Raw genomic sequence first — 20246 nt, 5'->3', positions numbered from 1 at the left:
AAGCCCGGCCCTACCCCAAGTTACTGTTCCCAGCCCCCTGAATATCCTGTGACCCCTTAGTCCCACCGTTCCAGCAGGTTGTATGGCTCCAGCCCTCCTGACTGGCTGGAAAGACAGGCTGTCACACTGCAGCCCCAGCCCTCCCGGGCGGTGGGAATGTGGGCAGTTTTGGGAAAGCAATGCCTTCTCTTGCCTACATTACTCACCACCCATGGCTATACTACAGAAACCAAGGTTTGAAAAACATGTTTAAATCTTGTTTGAAAACAATCATGCCCAAGCCTAAGTTCTAGCCCTTACCATAACCACAGCTAAATCTTGCACATACTAATTGAGGGTAACCATATTTAAACTTTTTTAAAAAAATACAGTTCCTTCTGGCATATAGAGCAGTAATAGGCAACCGAGGCTCGTGAGTGGGCATCATGGGTGGCCCTCCTTCACAGCAGTGGGCTGCAAGATTGTTGTAACCAAGATGGGATAAGGTAATTTTACTAACTGTGCTGGTGTACCTAGAATTTGCAAATTGAACCATAGCAGCACTTTGATTGAATACAGAGGGAGTGCACAGCTCTTACAGTCAATGTTGTATGCACTCAGTACACACCTCACTTCACAGGCTCTTGCTTTATATGCATGTCACTTTAGTAATACAGGTAAGAAAAAAACTATGTGGATGGAAACCAGTGGAATCTGGCAACCCTGTCAAGGCCAAAAGTAAACCAAATGTCTTATTGGGAACATATAGAACCTCAATGGCCACATGGGGGCCACCAATGGCAGGTTGCCCATCACTTATATAAAGGGTCATATGGTAGGGCAAGAAATTGTGGCTTATAATAATAAACATGCTTATGAAGCTATTTAGAGACATGAGGAAGCATCCAACAGAGAAATATTTGTCTTTAAATAAATACTACCTACCTTGGTTGTAGTATTCACAATTATAGGCTGAAAGAGAACAAAATAGACATAACACCATTAAACAGCATCAACAAAATCCTTGTGTGTCAACAGCCCTAAAACAGCATAAATCAAGGTTACGGCATTGTAATTCACTTTGATCAAAGTAAGTTTTGTTTTCCTTAGTGTGTTTCAATTAGAGGCTCTATTTCTCTAGGATTTCATTAACAGACGTACATCTGTGTTCTTAGAAGGACCAGCGCTGCTGTTTTAAAGCACCAACTATATTCTGCTGAATCTTCAGCTCAAGAACTCTTTTTTCATGGTGAAGTTATAAGTAAAAATATGACAAATCTGCTGGCAAACTCACAGAGAGTTTAACAGTAGTGCACTTTAATGTGCTATTTTAAGGACAAAGGTATACTTTAGAACACTCATACTGGTGTCAGATCAAAGATCCATCTAGCCTGACATCCTGTCTTCTGGCGGTGCCCCAGAGGCAATGAACACAACAGATAATCATCAAGTGATCTATCCCCTGTCACGCATTTTCAGGTTCTGGCAAACAGAAGCTAAGGATGCCATCTCTGCCCATTCTGGCCAATAGCCATTGATGGACCTATACAAAACATTGTGATCATAATCAGCTTCCTTATAGGGGCTGTAAATCCAGTTCTAAAAGACTAGAATTGACAGCATGGAAAATGTAGAGTAGAAACACACATATCTCCTGTCCCACTTCAGATCATTTGCATTATCAGTGAGAACTTAAAATTAATCTTTTCTTATTCCTTATGTGTCAATAGAAATCAATCATTGAAAGGTCAGCTAATCCAGGTTTCTTTATTGCGTACTTACGACAGACAGAGGGAGATCTCCAGTGAATAGCTGCACCCTGCTGGCAGCATTTGTAAGCATAAGCTGCAATGCTTGTACACAAACACTCACAGTCCCCACCAAGATTACAGTTACATGTGTCTGTATGGCAATTTTTGACAAATGAAGTCACATCAATCTGAAAAGTGAAGGGGGGGAAAGCAATTGAACATTCTGGGTCTCAGCTTGCCATCACTTTGAACCAAAACTCCCACAAGTTTCTAAAGGAAATCTGTGTCTAGAAACAATAAGTAGTCCTGTGGCTCCTTAGAGACTAACTATATATATATATATATAGAGAGAGAGAGAGAGAGAGAGAGAGTAAGTAAAACCCACTTCATCAGATGACTTAGAGTGGAAATTTACACTCCAACTCATCTGATGAAGTGAGTTTTACCCACGAAAATGCATGATACTATATATTTTTGTGTTCTGAAAGTTACAAACTAACACATCTACCCCTGTTTATAGAGACAGCAGAATTCAACCCTGTCATAGAAATCTAAATATTTTCTAATGCTTGGGTAAATTACTTTATCTTTTAGCATAGGTATAACTACATTTGGCCACACAGACTGACACTGACTAGCATCCCCCACTGCCTGTGCACAAACACACAATAACTCCATTGTCTTCATAGGGAGGTCTGCCATTGCACATGGTGTGATTCCCCACAGTAGCAGTACTGAACAGCTGCAAGTCCCCAACACTGTGTTGAAGTCTTGATGAAAAATAACGAATAATTTTCAAGCTGCCTTAAATAATTTTGCCTATCTAGAAAACCAACTGTGCAGATCATAAAGCTCATGCAGCATGCCTGCCTACACTCTTGCTATTTCGTGATTATGACCCTTTGCAGTGGTTACAAAATGTAGCCAGTTTGTGATTTTCTGTTTTTATAAGGCAAATATTGCCACCTAGTGTCATATCTGTAGTTTTACATTAACATTATCAAGACCAAGGCTATGATAAAAACGTGAGAGGAAGAGCCTGCAGACTGATTTTTAAGTTGATTTACTTTACTTCAAAAAAAACTGTAGTGTGCTGGCAAGACACAGAATGTCTAAAAAAGGAAATGCATTTCTGAAGCTGCTGTCCTTTTAACAAAAGTAAAATATTTCTGTTTTTTCCAGATTTTCTCTCATTTGTGTTATATCTCCCCATATTTGTATTTGCCCTCCCTTCTATTTGCTTCCCCATGCTTTTCATAACTCTAAAAATTAAAAAGAATGAAATTATCTTATTATTTCTACATCTTGAAGGCAGCCTTAAGTCATAAAAAATCTTACAGCTATTCTAAAACAGTGGAGAGATTTTAGTTTACTAATTGTAAATCAATCCGAGACATAGTTTAGTTGTACAAAAATTGTATCACAATCAATAACTTAAAATGAATGGCTGCTTTGACAAAAACCATGAAGGTCAAATTTTCAAATACTGAGATCTAAGCGGTATATACACTTGAAATGCACTTACGTCTACAAAATGTGTGGCACAACAAAGGTATGTGTACATGAGCAAATACGTAATTGGATAAGCAAGTTCATGTTTTGCACATGAGATGAATTCTTATGAACATAATTTTGCCAATGCAATTCAAGTGCCATTTTTGGAAAATTATCCCAAATACTGGTAAAACAGAGACAAGTGAGTGCACAGCAAAAAACAGAATACTTAAGTTTTTATCTGTTTTTAGAGAAAAAATGATCTTCTGAGGACTCCATTCCTACTTTTATTTTATGTTTGGAGAATACTCGTCACAGGCCCATGCTCAAAAAATTCCTATAATATTGGCTAATATGAGCATGAGTAAATCTACTTACTCCACGGTCTAACTCTGTACAACCCTGTAATTCTCCATCAGGCAAATTCCTGAGCAAACTGGTAGTCCTTACAATATGCCCTGAAAAATCAAGGAATTCAGTTTCTGATAGGACATCTGGAGATACCTTTCATTATTCCAGTCTAGCAGTCATAAAGGAACAACTATGGTAAGCACCAATGCCTACACTGCAACTGAGGAGTGGAACTGAAGCATATGAATCTAGGCACTGCTAGGGGGTACTGCAGAGACAACGCTTTGGCTTGAAGTGGTTTCCAGCATTTACAGGTTTTACAGTTTGGTTAAACAGCTCTCAGCTCCCCACACTATCCAAATTGTTCACGCACTCTCGCAAGTGTGGATATATTCAAGTTAGCTTTTAATCTACAATTTTCTTCCACTATTTGATCTGAGGAAGTGGGTCTGGCCCACGAAAGCTCATCACCTAATAAACCATCTTGTTAGTCTTTAAAGTGCTACATAGTCCTGTTTTTTGTTTAATCTACCTAGTCTCACTAAACACCCTTATTAATGGAATGAGAGACTTCTCTTGTCACATTTGCTTCAAACTATCTGAATCATCTCCATCGTCTCTGGATTGAGCCTTAGACAAATTGCTGTAATCCAAGCCCCTATTAGTCAGATACAAAAGAAGTCAAGACATTGCACCATACATTAGTTGCCAGTCAACTACGCTATCATAGCTTTCGCATCTAAATCATCTCTCTCTTGCCTAGCATCCTCAAATACAGATTGATCAGGACAAATGACAGAAGACAGCCACCTGAGATAAAGCTATACATGTATCTCCAACTTCTCGTATCACATACATTTAACATTTGTGTTTATCAAATTTTTAGAATCCCTTGGTTCGATGCATGTGAATAGTCAAATTTAGTTAACTGCATAGGGTGATCTACACTGCACTGTTATTTCTAGATAACTAGCATTATTTAGAAATAACAGTGTGAATGTCTACACAGCCATATAATTTCGAAATAACGGACAGCTTATTCCGAAATCTGTAAACCTCATTCTATGAAAATAACACCTATTCGGAAATCGCTATTTCGAAATAAGGCCTGTGTAGATGGTCCACTGCTTCTATTTCGAAATAGTCCCTCACCAAGGCCATTCTAAGTTATTCCTCCCCAATGCCTCCAGGGGCTTTAAATCGAGATAGCATGTCTACATTAGGGAGCCTGCCTCAGACTAATTTTGAGGCTTCCCTGCAGTGTAGACTTGCTATTTCAAAATAAGCTATTTTGGAATAACTATTCTGGAATAGCTTATTTCAAAATAAACGTGCAGTGAAGACATACCCATAGATTGCACGTATCAAATGTAGCTACACTAATGCAATAGAAACTTGATTTTAAGAGATAGTTATCCAAATCTTTACATTACTTGAAAGAGGGTAATGTTCATAACATCTAATAATACTGAAAATTCGACCACCTGTCCTATACCTTTATGGATAGACTTTATGATCCAGACTTTGACTCCAATCTTGCAAAGAGCTCTGTACAAGCACAGGACTTCACCCACACAGAGATCCTCGCAGCACAGGGTCTGAGTCATTGTCTTCCAAGTTTTCAGATTGAGTCATGTTGTACCAAGGAATAAATTACTGACTCTTGAATATTTTGCTACCAGACATTCAGAATCAATACATTCATCTTTGAATAATTAATACAGTTTTAACTTACCACATTTCGACAAGGGGCAAAAACATCACTGTATAGAATTGAGCATTCCCTTTTGGCATAGGGGAACTTGCTCTGATGCACTTCACATGGCTTTATGGTTTCATTTGGGCTTTTACACTTAAAAAAACACAAAATGTGTTTAAACCATATATAAGAACTATGCTTTTTTCTTGTTGTTGTTTATGAGAGACTTACTTTTGGCATATATCAAAACTCTCATTTCCAGGGAACAGAGAAAAATGTTAACCAGCAAATATTTTACGGTATGTTTGGCTCCTTCTTTCCTGTTTTTTATCATTAAAAATATTTGCATGAAAAAGAAACTTTGCTTTTTATTTTTAAGAACTCATATGTTCCTGCTTCTTGTGCAGAACATGAAGACAATTTTTTTGTATGTGTGACACAGTGTAATTGTTTCCAGAGTAACCAATTGCAATATCACAAACAGAACATCATGGGCCAAATCCATCCCTGGTGTTTTGCCATTGACTTTAAATGGCATCACACGAGGGATGATTTAGCCCTATATGTTCAAGTGAAGCAGCAGCAGTAGGAACGGATTAACTCATAAAAAACAAAGAGTCAAAGATCATCATGATAACTCAAATAGAACTGAGACACCAAACTCCCTTTTTAAATATCCTCCTTCAAAATGAAAAGCAAATGGGCAGGAAAGTTTAACAAAAGGACACTCAATTTGCTGAATGCAAGTTCATCCAAAATGTGTACACGTGGTAAAAGGGAAAAATCTGGGGAGCAGCAGTGGTGACAGACATCTAGTGCTGATCATAGACAGGAAATTGGACATGACTTTGTAACAGTGTACAAAGCTCTAAAAAAAAAGCCAGAGCAAGCTGGGTTGTGTAAGTAAAGGCAGCATGTCATGGAGCCGAAAACTAGGTTTTCTTTTCTGTTGTTCTGATGCAACTGCACAGAGATCATCTAATGCTACCACATTCCCAAAAAGATATGGATGAAATGGAAGGATAACGAGGAGAGTGGTCTTCTTGTGAGGAAAGGTTAAAGAGAGTAAAATATATACAGAATGGCTAATCAGGGACATATCAATCTACAAGTGTTAGGTGCATTAACACAAAGGAAGGAGCTACATTATTTAGATAACACTTAAAATAGTAACTGAAGAAAAATAAGAAAGTAAAAAATAGGGGAGATGTATTAAACTGGGAAATAATGGTGGAAGTTCCATCACTTGAGAATTTTAAAACTAGCTTGAACAAAATACTAGAAAATTACTATCCGGAACAATTCAGCTTTAGCAGGGAGATAACCATTTAATAAGGTTTTCTATTTCTAACTTTACCAGGCAAGGCCAGTTATGTACTAAATTTCAGACAACCAAATAGACTTGCAGAGTACCAGTGTCTCTTACAACCAACCATCACTCGATCTCACCTTCTCTGCTACATCAATCTTTGTTTGTAAAGTGTTTTTTAAAATCACTGCATGAACCTGAATCTGATTTCACAGGCCATTCTGGGCACAACATCCAGAGAGTCAACGTGGCTAGCCCAACAATGTGGAAATCATCTGTCCAGCTATCATTTGCATGCAGGCAAGTTCTAGGATTTGCTTATGAGAGAACTGAGAGTCAGAACATGCTTGCCTTCATCAGAGGCCTCTTACATGGGAGACTAAATAACAAGGGTTTTTTTAAAGTTAGAGACTGTCCAAAATACCAGATTCAATGCATCCTAAATTTGGGTAAGTTTAGATCTACAGGTGAATTTTATAGATTCTAGTTTTTCTATATATTAATATTATAATTATTGCTATAGCATGCACCATGTTTCAGTTGTAAAACAATTATTTTGTTTCTTAAATAAGCCCCACCAAATTTTTTTTTCACTGAAACTCATCGACTACTTACTAAGATACAGGGGTGGACACTACTATACACGAAGTTTATAGACAGCAATTCTTCCAGAAGTATCCAAATGTCCCTCCCATGCATTGACTAGACTGTCAATTTGGAAAATGTCAGCATTCTAAGTGTTTACAACTTGATCTTATATAATTAACTTTTTATGCAGTTTATTTCTGAGTTGGTGAACATGTTACGTACCTGTCCTATTGCCCAGCTCTCTCCAAAGAACTGAGCATTTTTCACTTCCATGTTGTTTGATGTAGTCAGATCATTTGAAGTGTATTTGTCAAAATTTCCACACAAACCTGCTAATTTACCCTAAAGCATAAATTGGAATGTTTTAAACATCTTTTGATTGTCAGCCAAACAGTAATTACAAGTCAGTGCTGAAACATATGTTGTTTTATTTTTTAAATAGTTTTAAGGGAGAAGAAATTAAATTAATGTTGCATTAATAAGAAGTTTACACAATAATTGCAATCCTGATCGACACTTTGATGATATTTGCCACTATATTTAGACAAATGAACTAAGGGTTTTGAAAGCATAAAATTATATATTCATTTTTGTTTCTATTTTTTGCTTCCCAGAACATATCTTTACTTTCTGGCTAAGAAAAAAGGACTTGGGGAATGTGAAGGGCTCTGAGCTGAGCCTGGGGCAGGGAGTTGGGTTCAGGAGGAGGGTCAGGCTCTGTAAGAGATCTTGGATCCAGGGGGTTGGAGATGCAGGAGGGAGTTCATGACTGGGGCAGGTGTTCAGAGCTGGGTCCAGCTGGACACTGCTTACCTCAGGTGGCTCCTGGTTGGTGGTGCACTGGGGCTAAGGCAGGCTCACTCCTGCCCTGGCCCTGTACCACTCTCAAAAGCAGCCAGCAACTTCCTTCTATCCCAAGCCCTGTTGTGCTTTCCCCCTCCCCCACCCTCCGTTCTGTGGAGATAGAATACAGGGTGAAAGAGGGAGCACCCTGACATCAACACCCTCTCCTCTCGCTTCCCTAATCTGTGCCACAAGCAGGAGGCTCCCGGGCAGGAGAGAGGGAAGCTCCAAGGCAAAGGGCAGGAGGTGCACAGCAGTGGGGCCAGGGGAAGCTGCCACGCTGCAATGGATAGCCTCATGGCCAAACCTATCAAGATCACCTGTCAGAGGCTCCAAGATCTACTGGTAGATCCCGATCCACTGGTTGGTGACCACTGATTTAGATTGTGGCTAGATCTGGTTTGTCCAAATGTGCAAAAGTCACTCCTCTGGCAGCAATTTAAACATACCCTGAGAGAACAGCTTGGTAGACAACAAAGTGTGTTCACCTATTTCTTGTCTAGATGCTTTTACTTGACCTGCAATACACCAGCTGAGTTTCTGAACAGAACGTATTGGGCTGCAGTTTGCTAACTTGTGTCAAGGTTTTAGATTGCTGATAAATGTGCACTAAGAACGTGTGATTACATCGTGGGCTGAGCCCAGAGGCGGATGTAGGGCAAGGCGAACGGGGCGGCTGCCCCGGGCCCCACGCTTCAATAGGCCCCACGTACGCACCCCGCGCACGCTACTTCTGGTCGGCTGCTGCCGATACGCATGCGCGAAATGCTACTTTTGGTCGGCTGCTGCCGAGGCACATGCGAGAAACGCTACTTCTGGTTGGCTGCTGCCAAGGCGCATGTGCAAAATTGTGTCTCCCCAGGCACCGCAGTGCAGCCCTGGGCCCCGCAAAATTATCATCCGCCCCTGGTTGAGCCATGAAGTTCATATCTGAGGGATGGGGAGAAATCCAAGTTCAAGGAGTTCATATGCAATATTCTGCTTTGGATCTATCTTTGTTTTGTGATTGAAACCAGATTTCAAAAGTGCCCAAAGATGAAATGCTAACACACTGAATTCCAAGAGGTGCCCCCCACCCAATGGTCCTACCTCACACTGTATTTCCTTCTGTAATATAAAATACATAGTAAACAATCTCAAGTTTACAATTTGGTTCACCTTCCATCGAGGTCCAACTTTGACATGTATTGTTGTCTTCTTGTCCCACAGGATAGTAATTTCCTGCTCTGGAAAGTGTACCACCGTATAATATCCAGCCTTCCAAAGCTGATATGTTGCTTTGTTTTCCTGTCTCCTGGATGTTCTCTGTCAGAAATGGATATTTGTGAAAGATTTACAACAGCAATTTTATAATGCATACAAGCAAGATGTGCCACTAATAGCTAGTCCAAGGCAAATTCTAAATTATAGCATAACACTAGCATGTTATCAAGCAACTAGGGAGCATTGCCTCAACTGTTTTGCTTTAAGGATTTTTATTTTATTTGTAGTTATTTTAGCTCTTTCTGTTACAGAAGTGCAGGAGAAACTCTCTAAGGGCACGTCTACACTAGCCCCCTAGATCGATTTAGGGAGGCTGAAGGCTACCAAAATTGCAAATCAAGCCCAGGATTTAAATATCCCGCGCTTGATTTGCATGTTCCCAGCCGGTCGCCATTTTAGAAATTGACTAGCCCAAAGTCACTTCCCGTGTCTACATGCGGCAGTGAAACGGGATTTCGATTTAAAGCCCTAACTCGAATTAGCTGGTAAACCTCATTGCAGGAGGAATATCAGCTAATTTGAGTTAGGGCTTTAAATCGGAATCCCGTTTCACTGCCGCGTGTAGACGCGGGCAGTGACTTTGGGCTAGTCAATTTCTAAAAATGGCGACCAGCCGGGAACATGCAAATCAAGCGCGGGATATTTAAATCTCGGACTTGATTTGCAATTTCGGTTGCCCTCATTAGCCTCCCTAGATCGATCTAAGGGGCTAGTGTAGATGTACCCTAAGCCAGGACTCTCTGGTTTAGCTGTTGTAGGACCAGAGAGTCCCAGCAGAGAGCCAGCAACAGGGAGCCCTTCAGGGCTAGCAGGGCAGTGGGCTGCCCACAGCGAGCCACTGGCAAGGCCACTCAGTGTGCAGCAGTGGAGCTGCCCAGCTGGGCTGGGAGACTTGGTGCATGGCTGCCTGGTCAGGCTGAGAGCTGCAGCAATGTCAGCTGCCCAGTGCAGCCAGGAGCTGTGGCAGCAGCAGCTGCCCAACAGGATTGATGGGGCAGCAGGGCTGGCAGCAGGTGGGGAGCAGGCCAGGAGGCTGGCAAGCCAGGCCATGGCTGGGGAAGCAAGTGGCTGGGAGGCCAGAAATGAGCTCCCCTGGTCCAGCAAAATCCCTAATTCGAGATCGATCAGGTCCTGAGGATGCTTGTAATTCAAAACTCCTTGGCTCTGCTGGAACATCATTCGTCTCTATGGGACCAATACAGCTGTACAGGGGTCGGGGGAGCAAAAGAGGGGTTGAGAAAGCAGTGGAAAAACAGGAATTTTCATGGGGACCCAAACTACATGAAGGGGCTTGGATGTTTTTGGTACTTTTTATTGAATAGGACTCAATTTAATAAATTAGATTTGTATGTTTTAGATATGTACCATATATGGTCATTCAAATAAGAAGCCAGAGTAACTAACCTGTTTGTCAGAAGGTTCACTAAAATAAATCTCAGTGTCTCCAACAGAGATCAAAACGCTCTTTGAGCAAACAATGTCATTGTCAAAGCACTTCTTGTTCTGAGCAATTACAGATATATTTGTGTTGTCTGTACTCTGCAATATGAAAGAAAAAATCTTTACATTTACAAATACAATTACACTTCACCTCAACAGATAAATTCCAGTTTCACTGTCACAAGGTCACACTTAATTTGTAATTAACCCTTTTAAACTGAAAGTTATGTAAAGAGGTATCAATCAAAGAGATTTTAAATCCAGCATTGTTCCTTCTTTTTATTCAAAGTTTAGAGTTAAACACAAAGAACTATTAAATCATCTTTCAGTCATTTTATATTTTGAGAAGTTTATTCACAATTTGGTCATTAGCTTAGCCTAAAATTCAACTTTTAAAATAAGTAAAAGTTTGGCCTAATTTAAAAAATTGATTACACAAACAAAAAGTAATATTTTTGGAACAATATGGTAATAAAGTCTAAATGCATTATAAACAGCAATGAGAATGAATTTTAAAAAGCACATATTCTGAGAATGTTTTGCCACTGTATTTCAAAACCAAGAAGCCTACCAACCATTTGTCATGGATTTCTAGATCATTTCACTATTGCCCGGCTTTAAAGTTCAAAATTATGGACTCAACTCCATAATTGGAGTTGGACTGAAAATTATAAAATGTTTTTAATTATCTTATGTGTTTTTGTCTGTCTTTTGATTTTTGAACTCCCCTTTGCCCACATCCAACATACAGGGCAGTAAAGAAAGTAGGTCCAGAGGTGAGGAGAAAGGGTTATGCAGCCTCTATGGTGATTCAATCTCCCACTACTCAAACTGCTAAGTGTGCTAACTATAGCCACTGGTTTTGTTTGTCTGTTGTCCGTATGACTTGAGGTCCATAAGCTATGTACAGGCCACTAAACTAAAAAAGTGAAGCCTTGAGAGACCTGATTCTGATCTTGCTTATATCAGTGTAAGTCAGGACTAACTTTTGTAAAGTCAAACTGGTGTGAGGTCAGTTTTAGGTATATGCTATTACAAGCCTATGTTAGATATGAAAAAGTAACCTGGGAGAAACAATCTCTAGACCCCACCACTGACTGCATCACCCAGTCATATATCCTCCATTTGGACACGGTCTAAAACAACTTGCAGCCTCTTTGTACCTTGTACAGCTACCCTCATTTTTGCTCCCTTGAACATTCTCTGAAAATACAACTAACTTAATATGTTGCGATGCAGCAAAAAGCTCAGAAGACTTACCTGCTTTCATTGAAGCATTTTACTGTATTAGCTACTTGAGTTCAGACTAGGTGAGACACACGGGCTGTGTCTATACTACATCCCTTTTTCGACAGAGGGATGTAAATTAGACACGTCAAAATTGCAAATAAAGCTGGCATGTAAATATCCTGTGCTTCATTTACATAATTGCATCATGGCGCTCTTTAAAAAAAAGTACCATTTCAAAAGTAAAACCGCAGTCTAGATGTGGTTCTTTTGAAAATGGCAGACTTTTTTTTGAAAGATCCTGTAAACCCCTTCAAGACGTTTAGGCTTTATCTACACTTCCAACTTTACAGCGCTGCCGTGACACTGCTTTAACGCAGCAGCGTGGTTATGGCACTAGCGCTGAGAGAGGTCTCCCAGCATTCTAAGTAAATCACCTCCAGGAGAGCGTGGTTCCCAGTCCCCAGAGACTGTTTACACTCGTGCTTTATAGCACTGTAACTTGCTGGGCTTGCGGGAAGAGGGTTTCACACTCTGAGACAGACAATTACAGCACAGAAACTTGCCAGTGTAGACAAGCCCTAAGGCCTTTTGAATCTGAAAGCTCTGACCCACAAACCCACATTCCTGCTGAGATGTCACACATTCACCAACAGACACCGTCAGTTCTTCCTCCCAGGCACTGGGGATGAGAGAGAGGAACAGTGAAAAGATTGTGGTGCTGCTTTCAGCCTCCTCTTGTTTTTGATTCCCCCCACTGGTGTGCCAGTATAGAGCCTCTTGGGAGGCAGACACAGTGCCTGAGAGGGAAGGGACATGGGCCAGAATAGGGGTTGATGTATCAGTTCAGGCCTACTAGTGGAAGGGGATAGAACTGAGGAGGCTAATGGGGTGAGGCTGGAGCAGGGTGATGGTGGCTGATCAGGTTCCGTACATCTCCAGCAATCCTCCATTGCCTACATATGGCCCCAACAATTCGCTCCCAAGCTGCCTCGGGCTCTTCTCATCTCATCCATCAACAACCTCTTCTCAGGCTGCTCCAGCTTTTCTCACCCCAAATTAACCCTCCCAACAGCTCTTCCATGTTCTCTTCCCCAGCAAGATTTTCCAATAACTCCGCTTCGTCTAACTCCCTGGGATCCTCTGCCTCCCACAAGCCCCTCTGACTTCTGAACCATGCAGAGAATAGATTCCTGTTTTCCCCACACACGCTTGCTCACCCTGGTTAGGAGATCTTAAGGGTGAAATACTAGTTACTTTTTCTCACCAGTGAGCAATGTTGCATGTGGAATTGCAGAAAATTTAGGAGCTGCAGGAAGCAGTCTTGTAATCAGTATTCATGAGCAGCACCATATACAGAATTTTTCTGATCTCAACAGTGATTGTATGGTGGAGGGATTTTTGCTGATCACTGGAAGACATTGTACAGCCCCCCTGCATACTCCTCAATCCCATGATGATCCTTAAGAAGAGACCATATTGTGCCAGGCCACAGCTTGTGGGGTTTTGGAGATAACTGCTAGCAAGAGTCTGCTCAGGAAAGCACTCGTATCTTGGTGCTACCTAGGAGCAATTGGTTCTAATTAGGTTTGTGATATTCAAGGCTATGTCTTCAATGCAGAGTTAACTTAAATTATCAAACCTGGAGGTATCTTCTCTCAAATTAGCCGAGCTTGAGTGAAAGGAGTCATGATGCACGTTAACACTCAGGTGATGTTTCCACTGAAACCAGTCGTGCGATGGGGGGGGGGGGGGAGACGTAGATTTTTGTGTGTAAGGTTACCATGGGATAATTAATACATATTAGTTACCCCATGATAGACACACACCTTTTTTGTCAGTAAAGACAAAAAACGTAAGACTGATTATATTAGCATTAGCTACAGAGTGATTGCATTGCAAAGTGATTTGCGTTACAGGATGATTTGCAAACATCTAGAAGATAATAAGGTGATAAGTAACAATGAGCATGAATTTGTCAAGCAAAAATCCTGTCAAACCAACCTGATAGCTTTTTTGTGGACAAGGGGTAAGCGGTAGATGTGAGTGCATAACTGGTTAGATAATGGTTCTCAGAGAGTAGTTATGGTTCACAGTCATGCTGGAAGGGCATAACGAATGGGATTCCACAGGGATCAGTTCTGGATCAGGTTCTGTTGAATATCATCATCAATGATTTAGATAATGGCATAAAGAGAACATGTATAACGTTTGCAGATGATACCAAGCTGGGTGGAGTTTGAAGTGCTTTGGATTATAATTCAAAATTATATGGACAAACCAGAGGAATGGTTGATGTAAATAGGATGAAATTCAATAGGGACAAATGCAAAGTATGCCACTTAGGAAGGAACAAACAACTGCACACATAAGAAATGGGGCTGGAGCATCAAAATCTACTAGCCTGGACCACTAAGGCTCTGGTGTCCAAGGAGAATGTGGGGCCACTTCAGTGAAGGGTGGGGTTTTATTTGTTTTTTGCCCCAACTCAATAAAGATCCCCAACCCCTGGTCTAGATGGGGCTTGGTTCTGCCATAAGTGCAGGGGACTGGACTTGAAGACCTCTCAACATTCCTTCCGGTTCTATTATTTACAGCATAGATTGGTTATTTTAGGAGCTGATGACTGATTAGTTGTGCTAACTCAAGCTATAGCCTACACCTCCATGTGGAATATCTACCAAACAGCTGGGAGAAAACTTCTCAGTATGCATTGACAAATTTCTGCTATTTGTACTCAAGCTAATATCCTAAAAACAGCCATGTGAGTGCTGTTCCTTTGGTAGAGATTCAAGCTCATTCCTGAGGTCAGATCTCAGAGCCCAACCTGCTACCTGAGCTGCAATGTCCACCAGCTATTTTTAGCATTCTAGCCCAAGCCCAGCTTGCATGATTGTATCTGGATTAGGAGGCACAGTCCCTTGCAGTGTAGACAAACCTTGACAGGCAAGCCAAGTTGAATTAAAGGCACCACCGCGCTTCGGAATTTTTGCATATGAACAGGACTTCAACTATAAAATGAGTCAATGCTGCAGTGAAAAGAAGTCCTGTGAGGAGCTGGGTTATTCCTGGGAGAGAGGCAAAGAGCAATAGAACTGACCACATGCCAGGAGAGAGAGCCTTAAGAACCTATAAATACTTTCCTGTTTGTTGGTGTATATGTTAGAGAGATCATTTATGGAAAGCTGCATGGCAGGAATGCAGCCAAAACCTTTGCCAGTTTGTATTTGTTATGAAATAAACCAGAAGCCTCAGAAAGGGCATTCTCTTTTTAAACCGAAGCCTCTTGTGCACCCTCCCCAGTCCTGCCCATCCCCCTCTCACACACCACCACTATAAAAATGCCCTTGTGGGGGTTCCATCTTTATTGTGTCACAGAGCTTACACTATCACAGTTGCTCAGTTCACAAATAAAGATGTTTTCCCCCAACTACTAGACCAGCCACTCTTCCACAGATCTGAAAGTAGCTGGTTCTCCCCTTCTCACACAGCACCTTGAGACTATGTCTACACTATGAGGTTTTTCCAGGGTATCCTGGAAAAACTCCACCATGTCCAGGGAACGCATCTGCTCTTCCGACATTTTTTTGCAGAAGAGCAGACACGCTCTTTCGGAAGCCCTGGCTTCCTCTTCCCATGACGGAGAAGGTTTCTTCCAAAAAGTGGAGGCTTTTCCGAAATTTGGCCCAGTGTAGACAGGCCAAATTTTGGAAAAGCCTCTTCCGAAAAAAACTATCAGAAAAAGGGAAGCAAATTGCGGAGTGCAATTTGCGTACCTTTTTCCAATAGTTCATTGTAGTGTAGCCATAGCCTGAGTTACACCCATATAGTCCCTTGATCTGCAAATTTAGCTGTCAGTGGCACATGTACTACCCTTTTATTTCAGTGGGTAAAGCACAGGTACAACTTCAATTTAGCAAATAATTCTGTTGATATTGCAAAAAAAAAATGGAAGAAGTCCAACTTTGACTGCAGGCTCTTTGGCACATAAACTTTTTTGTTCAATGCTCAGTACTTGGGCTCTTAGGTGCTACAGTAATACACATAGGCTACGTCTAAATTACATCCCTCTGTCAGCAGAGGGATGTAAATTAGATGTATCAAAAGTGCAAATTAAGCCAGGATTTAAATATCCCGTGCTTCATCTGCATAATGGCAGCTACAGCTTTTTTTCTAAACCGGGCTTTTCGAAACCCCCCCGGCAGTTTAGACAGGGCATTTTCAACAGAAATGCCCTGTTTCGAAAGATCCTGTACTCCTCAAAAAATGAGTTCAAAAAAACTGCCGGGTTTTTTTAAAAGCCCCGTTTAGAAAAAAAAGCAGCGGCCGCCATTGTGCAAATGAAGCACGGGATATTTAAATCCCGGCTTCATTTGCACTTAGACGTAGCCATAATAAATAAGTATTAATAATCAAACGCACTCCCAACAATCTGCTGTAAAAAAACAACAGCTTTTGTCACTAATGTTGGGAGATATGTCGGAGGAACTGATCTAGTGCATAACAAGGTGTCATTTTTAGGTGCCTACTTTCCAGAGCTGAGCTATTCTTTACCTTATTAGGTAAAAATGTCCACAAAAAGGGACGTGCCACCATCTGTCATGTGAAACCAAGTTGTGCTGATAGAAACTAGATACGAAATGGTTTTCCCACTTCAAGAGAAGTTAGTATATCCCCACGTAAATTACCATATCTTGCCTGTTCTAAATTAATATCAGTTTCTTTGTGATAACATGGAGTTGCTAAGCAACAGCGAAGGCAGAGTGTCACAGACCTGGGCAGTCAGTCAAAAACTCATTGTCAGTTCTAGCAAAAGAACATTCTGAGATGTTAGACTTCTCCACTGCACTGTATTATTCCATGCCTTTGAGACAGGAATAATAAATTGCCAATGCTTCCCAAATTTTTAATAATGTTCAAGGAATGTTACATCTTATTTTTGTCACAAATCTTCAGCTGTTATCAATGCCATCTAATGAGAACACTGTGCTCATTTTTAATCTCAGAAAATTCAGCCCAATAAATGGTGAGTTGGGGTGAAGGTTGCTATTTTGAAAACAAAAACAAAAAAATTCATTTAAATCCATCTGCTTTAGAGCTACATGTTCAAATAACCAAGATTAGGAGGTACTTAATAATTAGCTGATTTAAAAGCTTATCCTCTTTCAATTTTTTCCATACTCACTCACTCACTCCCGCTCGGTATGGTGCACCACCAACATGAAATCTGGTGGCACTATTACACTATCTGAAGGACAGATTGGAGATGGCACATGGTAAATCAAGTCCCATTTTACTGATTTTTGTATGACTTTACTATTTTAAATAATGATACTTAAAAGACAAATGATGGAGATTTGAAAACGTGGAAAATTGCTCTTGTGTGCAAAATAATAAAATGTGCTTTACTCTTATTGGCTATCTCCAAAGGGTGCCACCAGCATTGCATAGCCAATCTAATGTTATTTATTTTATGTGGTGTTCTGAGTCTCCTCTGCAAAGCACCTAATGGTTACCTGAGCACTGCTGTTCATCTATTAATTTACAAAAGCTACAATCCTGCAAGATGCAGAGCATTCTCCCTCCCATCCAGCAAAGCACATAAGCATAAGCATTAATGCCCATATACTATTGTATTTTCATAGTCATACACAAGGGCGGATATAGGGCAGGGCGAGTGGGGCAGCCGCCCCAGGGCCCGCGCTTCAAGAAGCCCAGTGCATGCGCTGTGGCAAAGGGGAGCCACGCGAAATTGGGCTGCCCTGGGCCCCACAAAATGGTCATCTGCTCCTGGTCATACACACATACACACACACATTGTTTACTGTTTAGTTTTAGTTTCTTATCTACTTGAAGCACAATACTAACAGCCCCCAAAAGTCTTTGCAGGAGTCTTGCATTTTTATTGGGAGTCTCCAGAAGCCAGGATACACATAGTTCCACAAGAAGAAGAGTTTGTCTATGTAACCCACACTCCTAATGGGAGTGGCACTTAGACCACTTACAGCAAGAGATAAGAACAAAGGAGCTCTACAGCTTAAGTTGAAAACCAGCTGGCTTCATAGCTCAAGCTATAGAAGTTCCTACCCTAAGGTCCCAGGTTCAAATCTGCCTACAGGTGGTTATATCTACACCTAGCAGGGATTGGTGTGGTGGTGCTCAGTCCCTGGGGGGTTGACTTTTTAGAGTATAACGGTGGTTTTATTTTAGTGCATGTATGCATAAAGTCCTATTAACTGTTTAGTGAATCTAACTCTATTGACAGTTCAGGGTGGTATTGTGACAAGAGAATCTTTCTGGTAATACATTATAAAGTTCATTTCTAAAAGAATGTTCTATTGTAATTGAATCAACATTTGAAAAACAAAATGATGTAGTCAGGTAAAAAGTAATATAACAGGGATTATTTTCTTTTTTTTTCTTCTTTTTTTAAAAAAAGAATGCATCCAATCATTTTAAACAGATTCTCCTTTGTTTCACTTATTTAATTTTGCACTGCTTGTGTATCAGATTTGGCATTCGCTTGGGTTACATTACAACAATCCTTTTCTAATTAAAAATGTGATATTCTCTAGATTAAGGTTTCGGGAATGTCTGGGTATCTGTTTTCAAGTGATACGATCCCAGCAATATTAATTATTTTGAGCTACAGAAGGTATCTAAGTAGCTCAGTTAATGCATGTACTGGTTTACTGCATGTTTAAATATTTCAATTTTCATTTATATGGAAGCATGCAGTATTATAAAGGATGTGTGAGATATTATTTTTGTTATTGGACCATAAATGTGGTTTTATGATTAACAGCTACTTTTTAGATGTAACTAATTATCTTGTCACTCTGAAGATTTTGGTTTTTTCCTTAGTAAAGTAAAATATGAGGTAAAAATGTAGAAGTGAAATTGTGGCAGCAAGTTACTTTTCCTTAATTACAAATAAGGTATTTCTGAGTACCACAAGACATGGTCAATGACTACAAGTCCTGGACTTCTCTGCATACTTTTATAACAAAAAAAAACAAGTTAAAGCAGGATCGTTCAGATTATTAACATTTAATTTCTATGGATTCAGAAAGAGAGGATCTGAAGATCTTTACTTCCTCAGCCCACAGCAAATTTAATTCAGAACTGAACATTTTCCTATATTGCTCTTACATGATCAATTCTTAGAGTCTTACCCACACAGTTACCCCTAATGCAGCACCTCCAGGTGGCCCATCTAATCTGACCCATACTAACATCAGCAACCTGACTCAGCTGCTTAGAGCTCACATATCGTATAGGACTCTCAGAAGTGAAATGTCAACACATCCAGTGAACACCCTAAGACTGCTATGTACTAGGTTATTTCTTTATGGCTGGGAGTGCTATATTAACAATCTGTGGATTCTCACACATTAGAAGCCAGCAGAATTACTGGAAGTCCAACTAGCCATTCCTTTTCAGACATGCAACACACTATTAAAATGTAGATTAGGGAGTGCCCAAGAATACCTGTATGCCTAACTATAACTTCAAAAGCAAAAACCAATGGTGAAAAAGTTACTTTCTTTATGCCGTATGGTCACTGACATCATGAGGTACTGAGCTGTCATTCACACCACACTTCTTCAACTCTGGTCTGGCAAAAAAATTTGCTCCAATCATTTCTGGAAAACCTCCACACTAATCTGCACAAATTGAAAATTATCTTTACTCTGTTGGAGAAAAAAAGTGATTCATTCACAGCATAATTTCATGATCTGAAGAGCCAGATAGTGGAGACAGAAAAGTAAGCAGAGGTAACTGAGACTGAAATAATTGATCTGGAGAAAATGGAACACTAGCATAAACCCACTGCCAACTGTAACCGAAACTTCTGCTCACCGAGAGGGTAGAACTAATGGAAAAACAGATATAAACCAAAGTAATCTGGGAATGGAGCTTCCAGGGTGAACACTAGAAAGAAGAGGGACCTGTCTGTAGGCTTGATTAATAAGATTCTAGCTGGACTTCCAAAAATGTCTATAAAAGAGGAGGTTGACTTCCATTGACTTCAGTGGGTTTTGAAACAGGCTCTGACTATTAACACAGAGCTCTCATTCAAGGACAGACTGATCTGAAGACTACACAGACCTTTCAAAATTCTTCCTCACTGATATTCATCAACTGGGAACATGATCTCTCTTACGTCACTAAATGTGAAACTCTGCTTCTCTAAAAAGCACAGCCTTGAATGGCTGCAAAGTGCCTATATGCTGACATTGTGAAGCCACTACTGAAGATGAAACTGAATTTTAGGAGTGAAAGCAGCCAGAGAGGCAAT

The 20246-nt window shown here is 40.5% G+C and overlaps 1 protein-coding gene across 1 annotated transcript in view; it reads right to left on the bottom strand.

Annotated features, from left to right (window-relative positions):
• The window catches only part of OTOGL (otogelin like), a 148965-nt gene that overhangs the window by 63684 nt on the left and 65035 nt on the right, over nt 1-20246 (bottom strand). The window contains exons 26-31 of the mRNA XM_075932401.1: nt 10682-10816; nt 9173-9319; nt 7394-7513; nt 5311-5427; nt 1762-1918; nt 925-951 (exon numbers count right to left, since the gene is read on the bottom strand). Coding sequence (XP_075788516.1) covers nt 925-951; nt 1762-1918; nt 5311-5427; nt 7394-7513; nt 9173-9319; nt 10682-10816 — 703 coding nt within the window. The remainder of the gene's footprint in view (nt 1-924; nt 952-1761; nt 1919-5310; nt 5428-7393; nt 7514-9172; nt 9320-10681; nt 10817-20246) is intronic.

This window comes from Pelodiscus sinensis, chromosome 1 (assembly GCF_049634645.1).
Source record: "Pelodiscus sinensis isolate JC-2024 chromosome 1, ASM4963464v1, whole genome shotgun sequence".
Lineage (NCBI taxonomy): Eukaryota > Metazoa > Chordata > Testudines > Trionychidae > Pelodiscus > Pelodiscus sinensis.
Note: the sequence above shows the minus strand (reverse complement) of the source record. Positions and strands in the feature narration are given on the sequence as shown.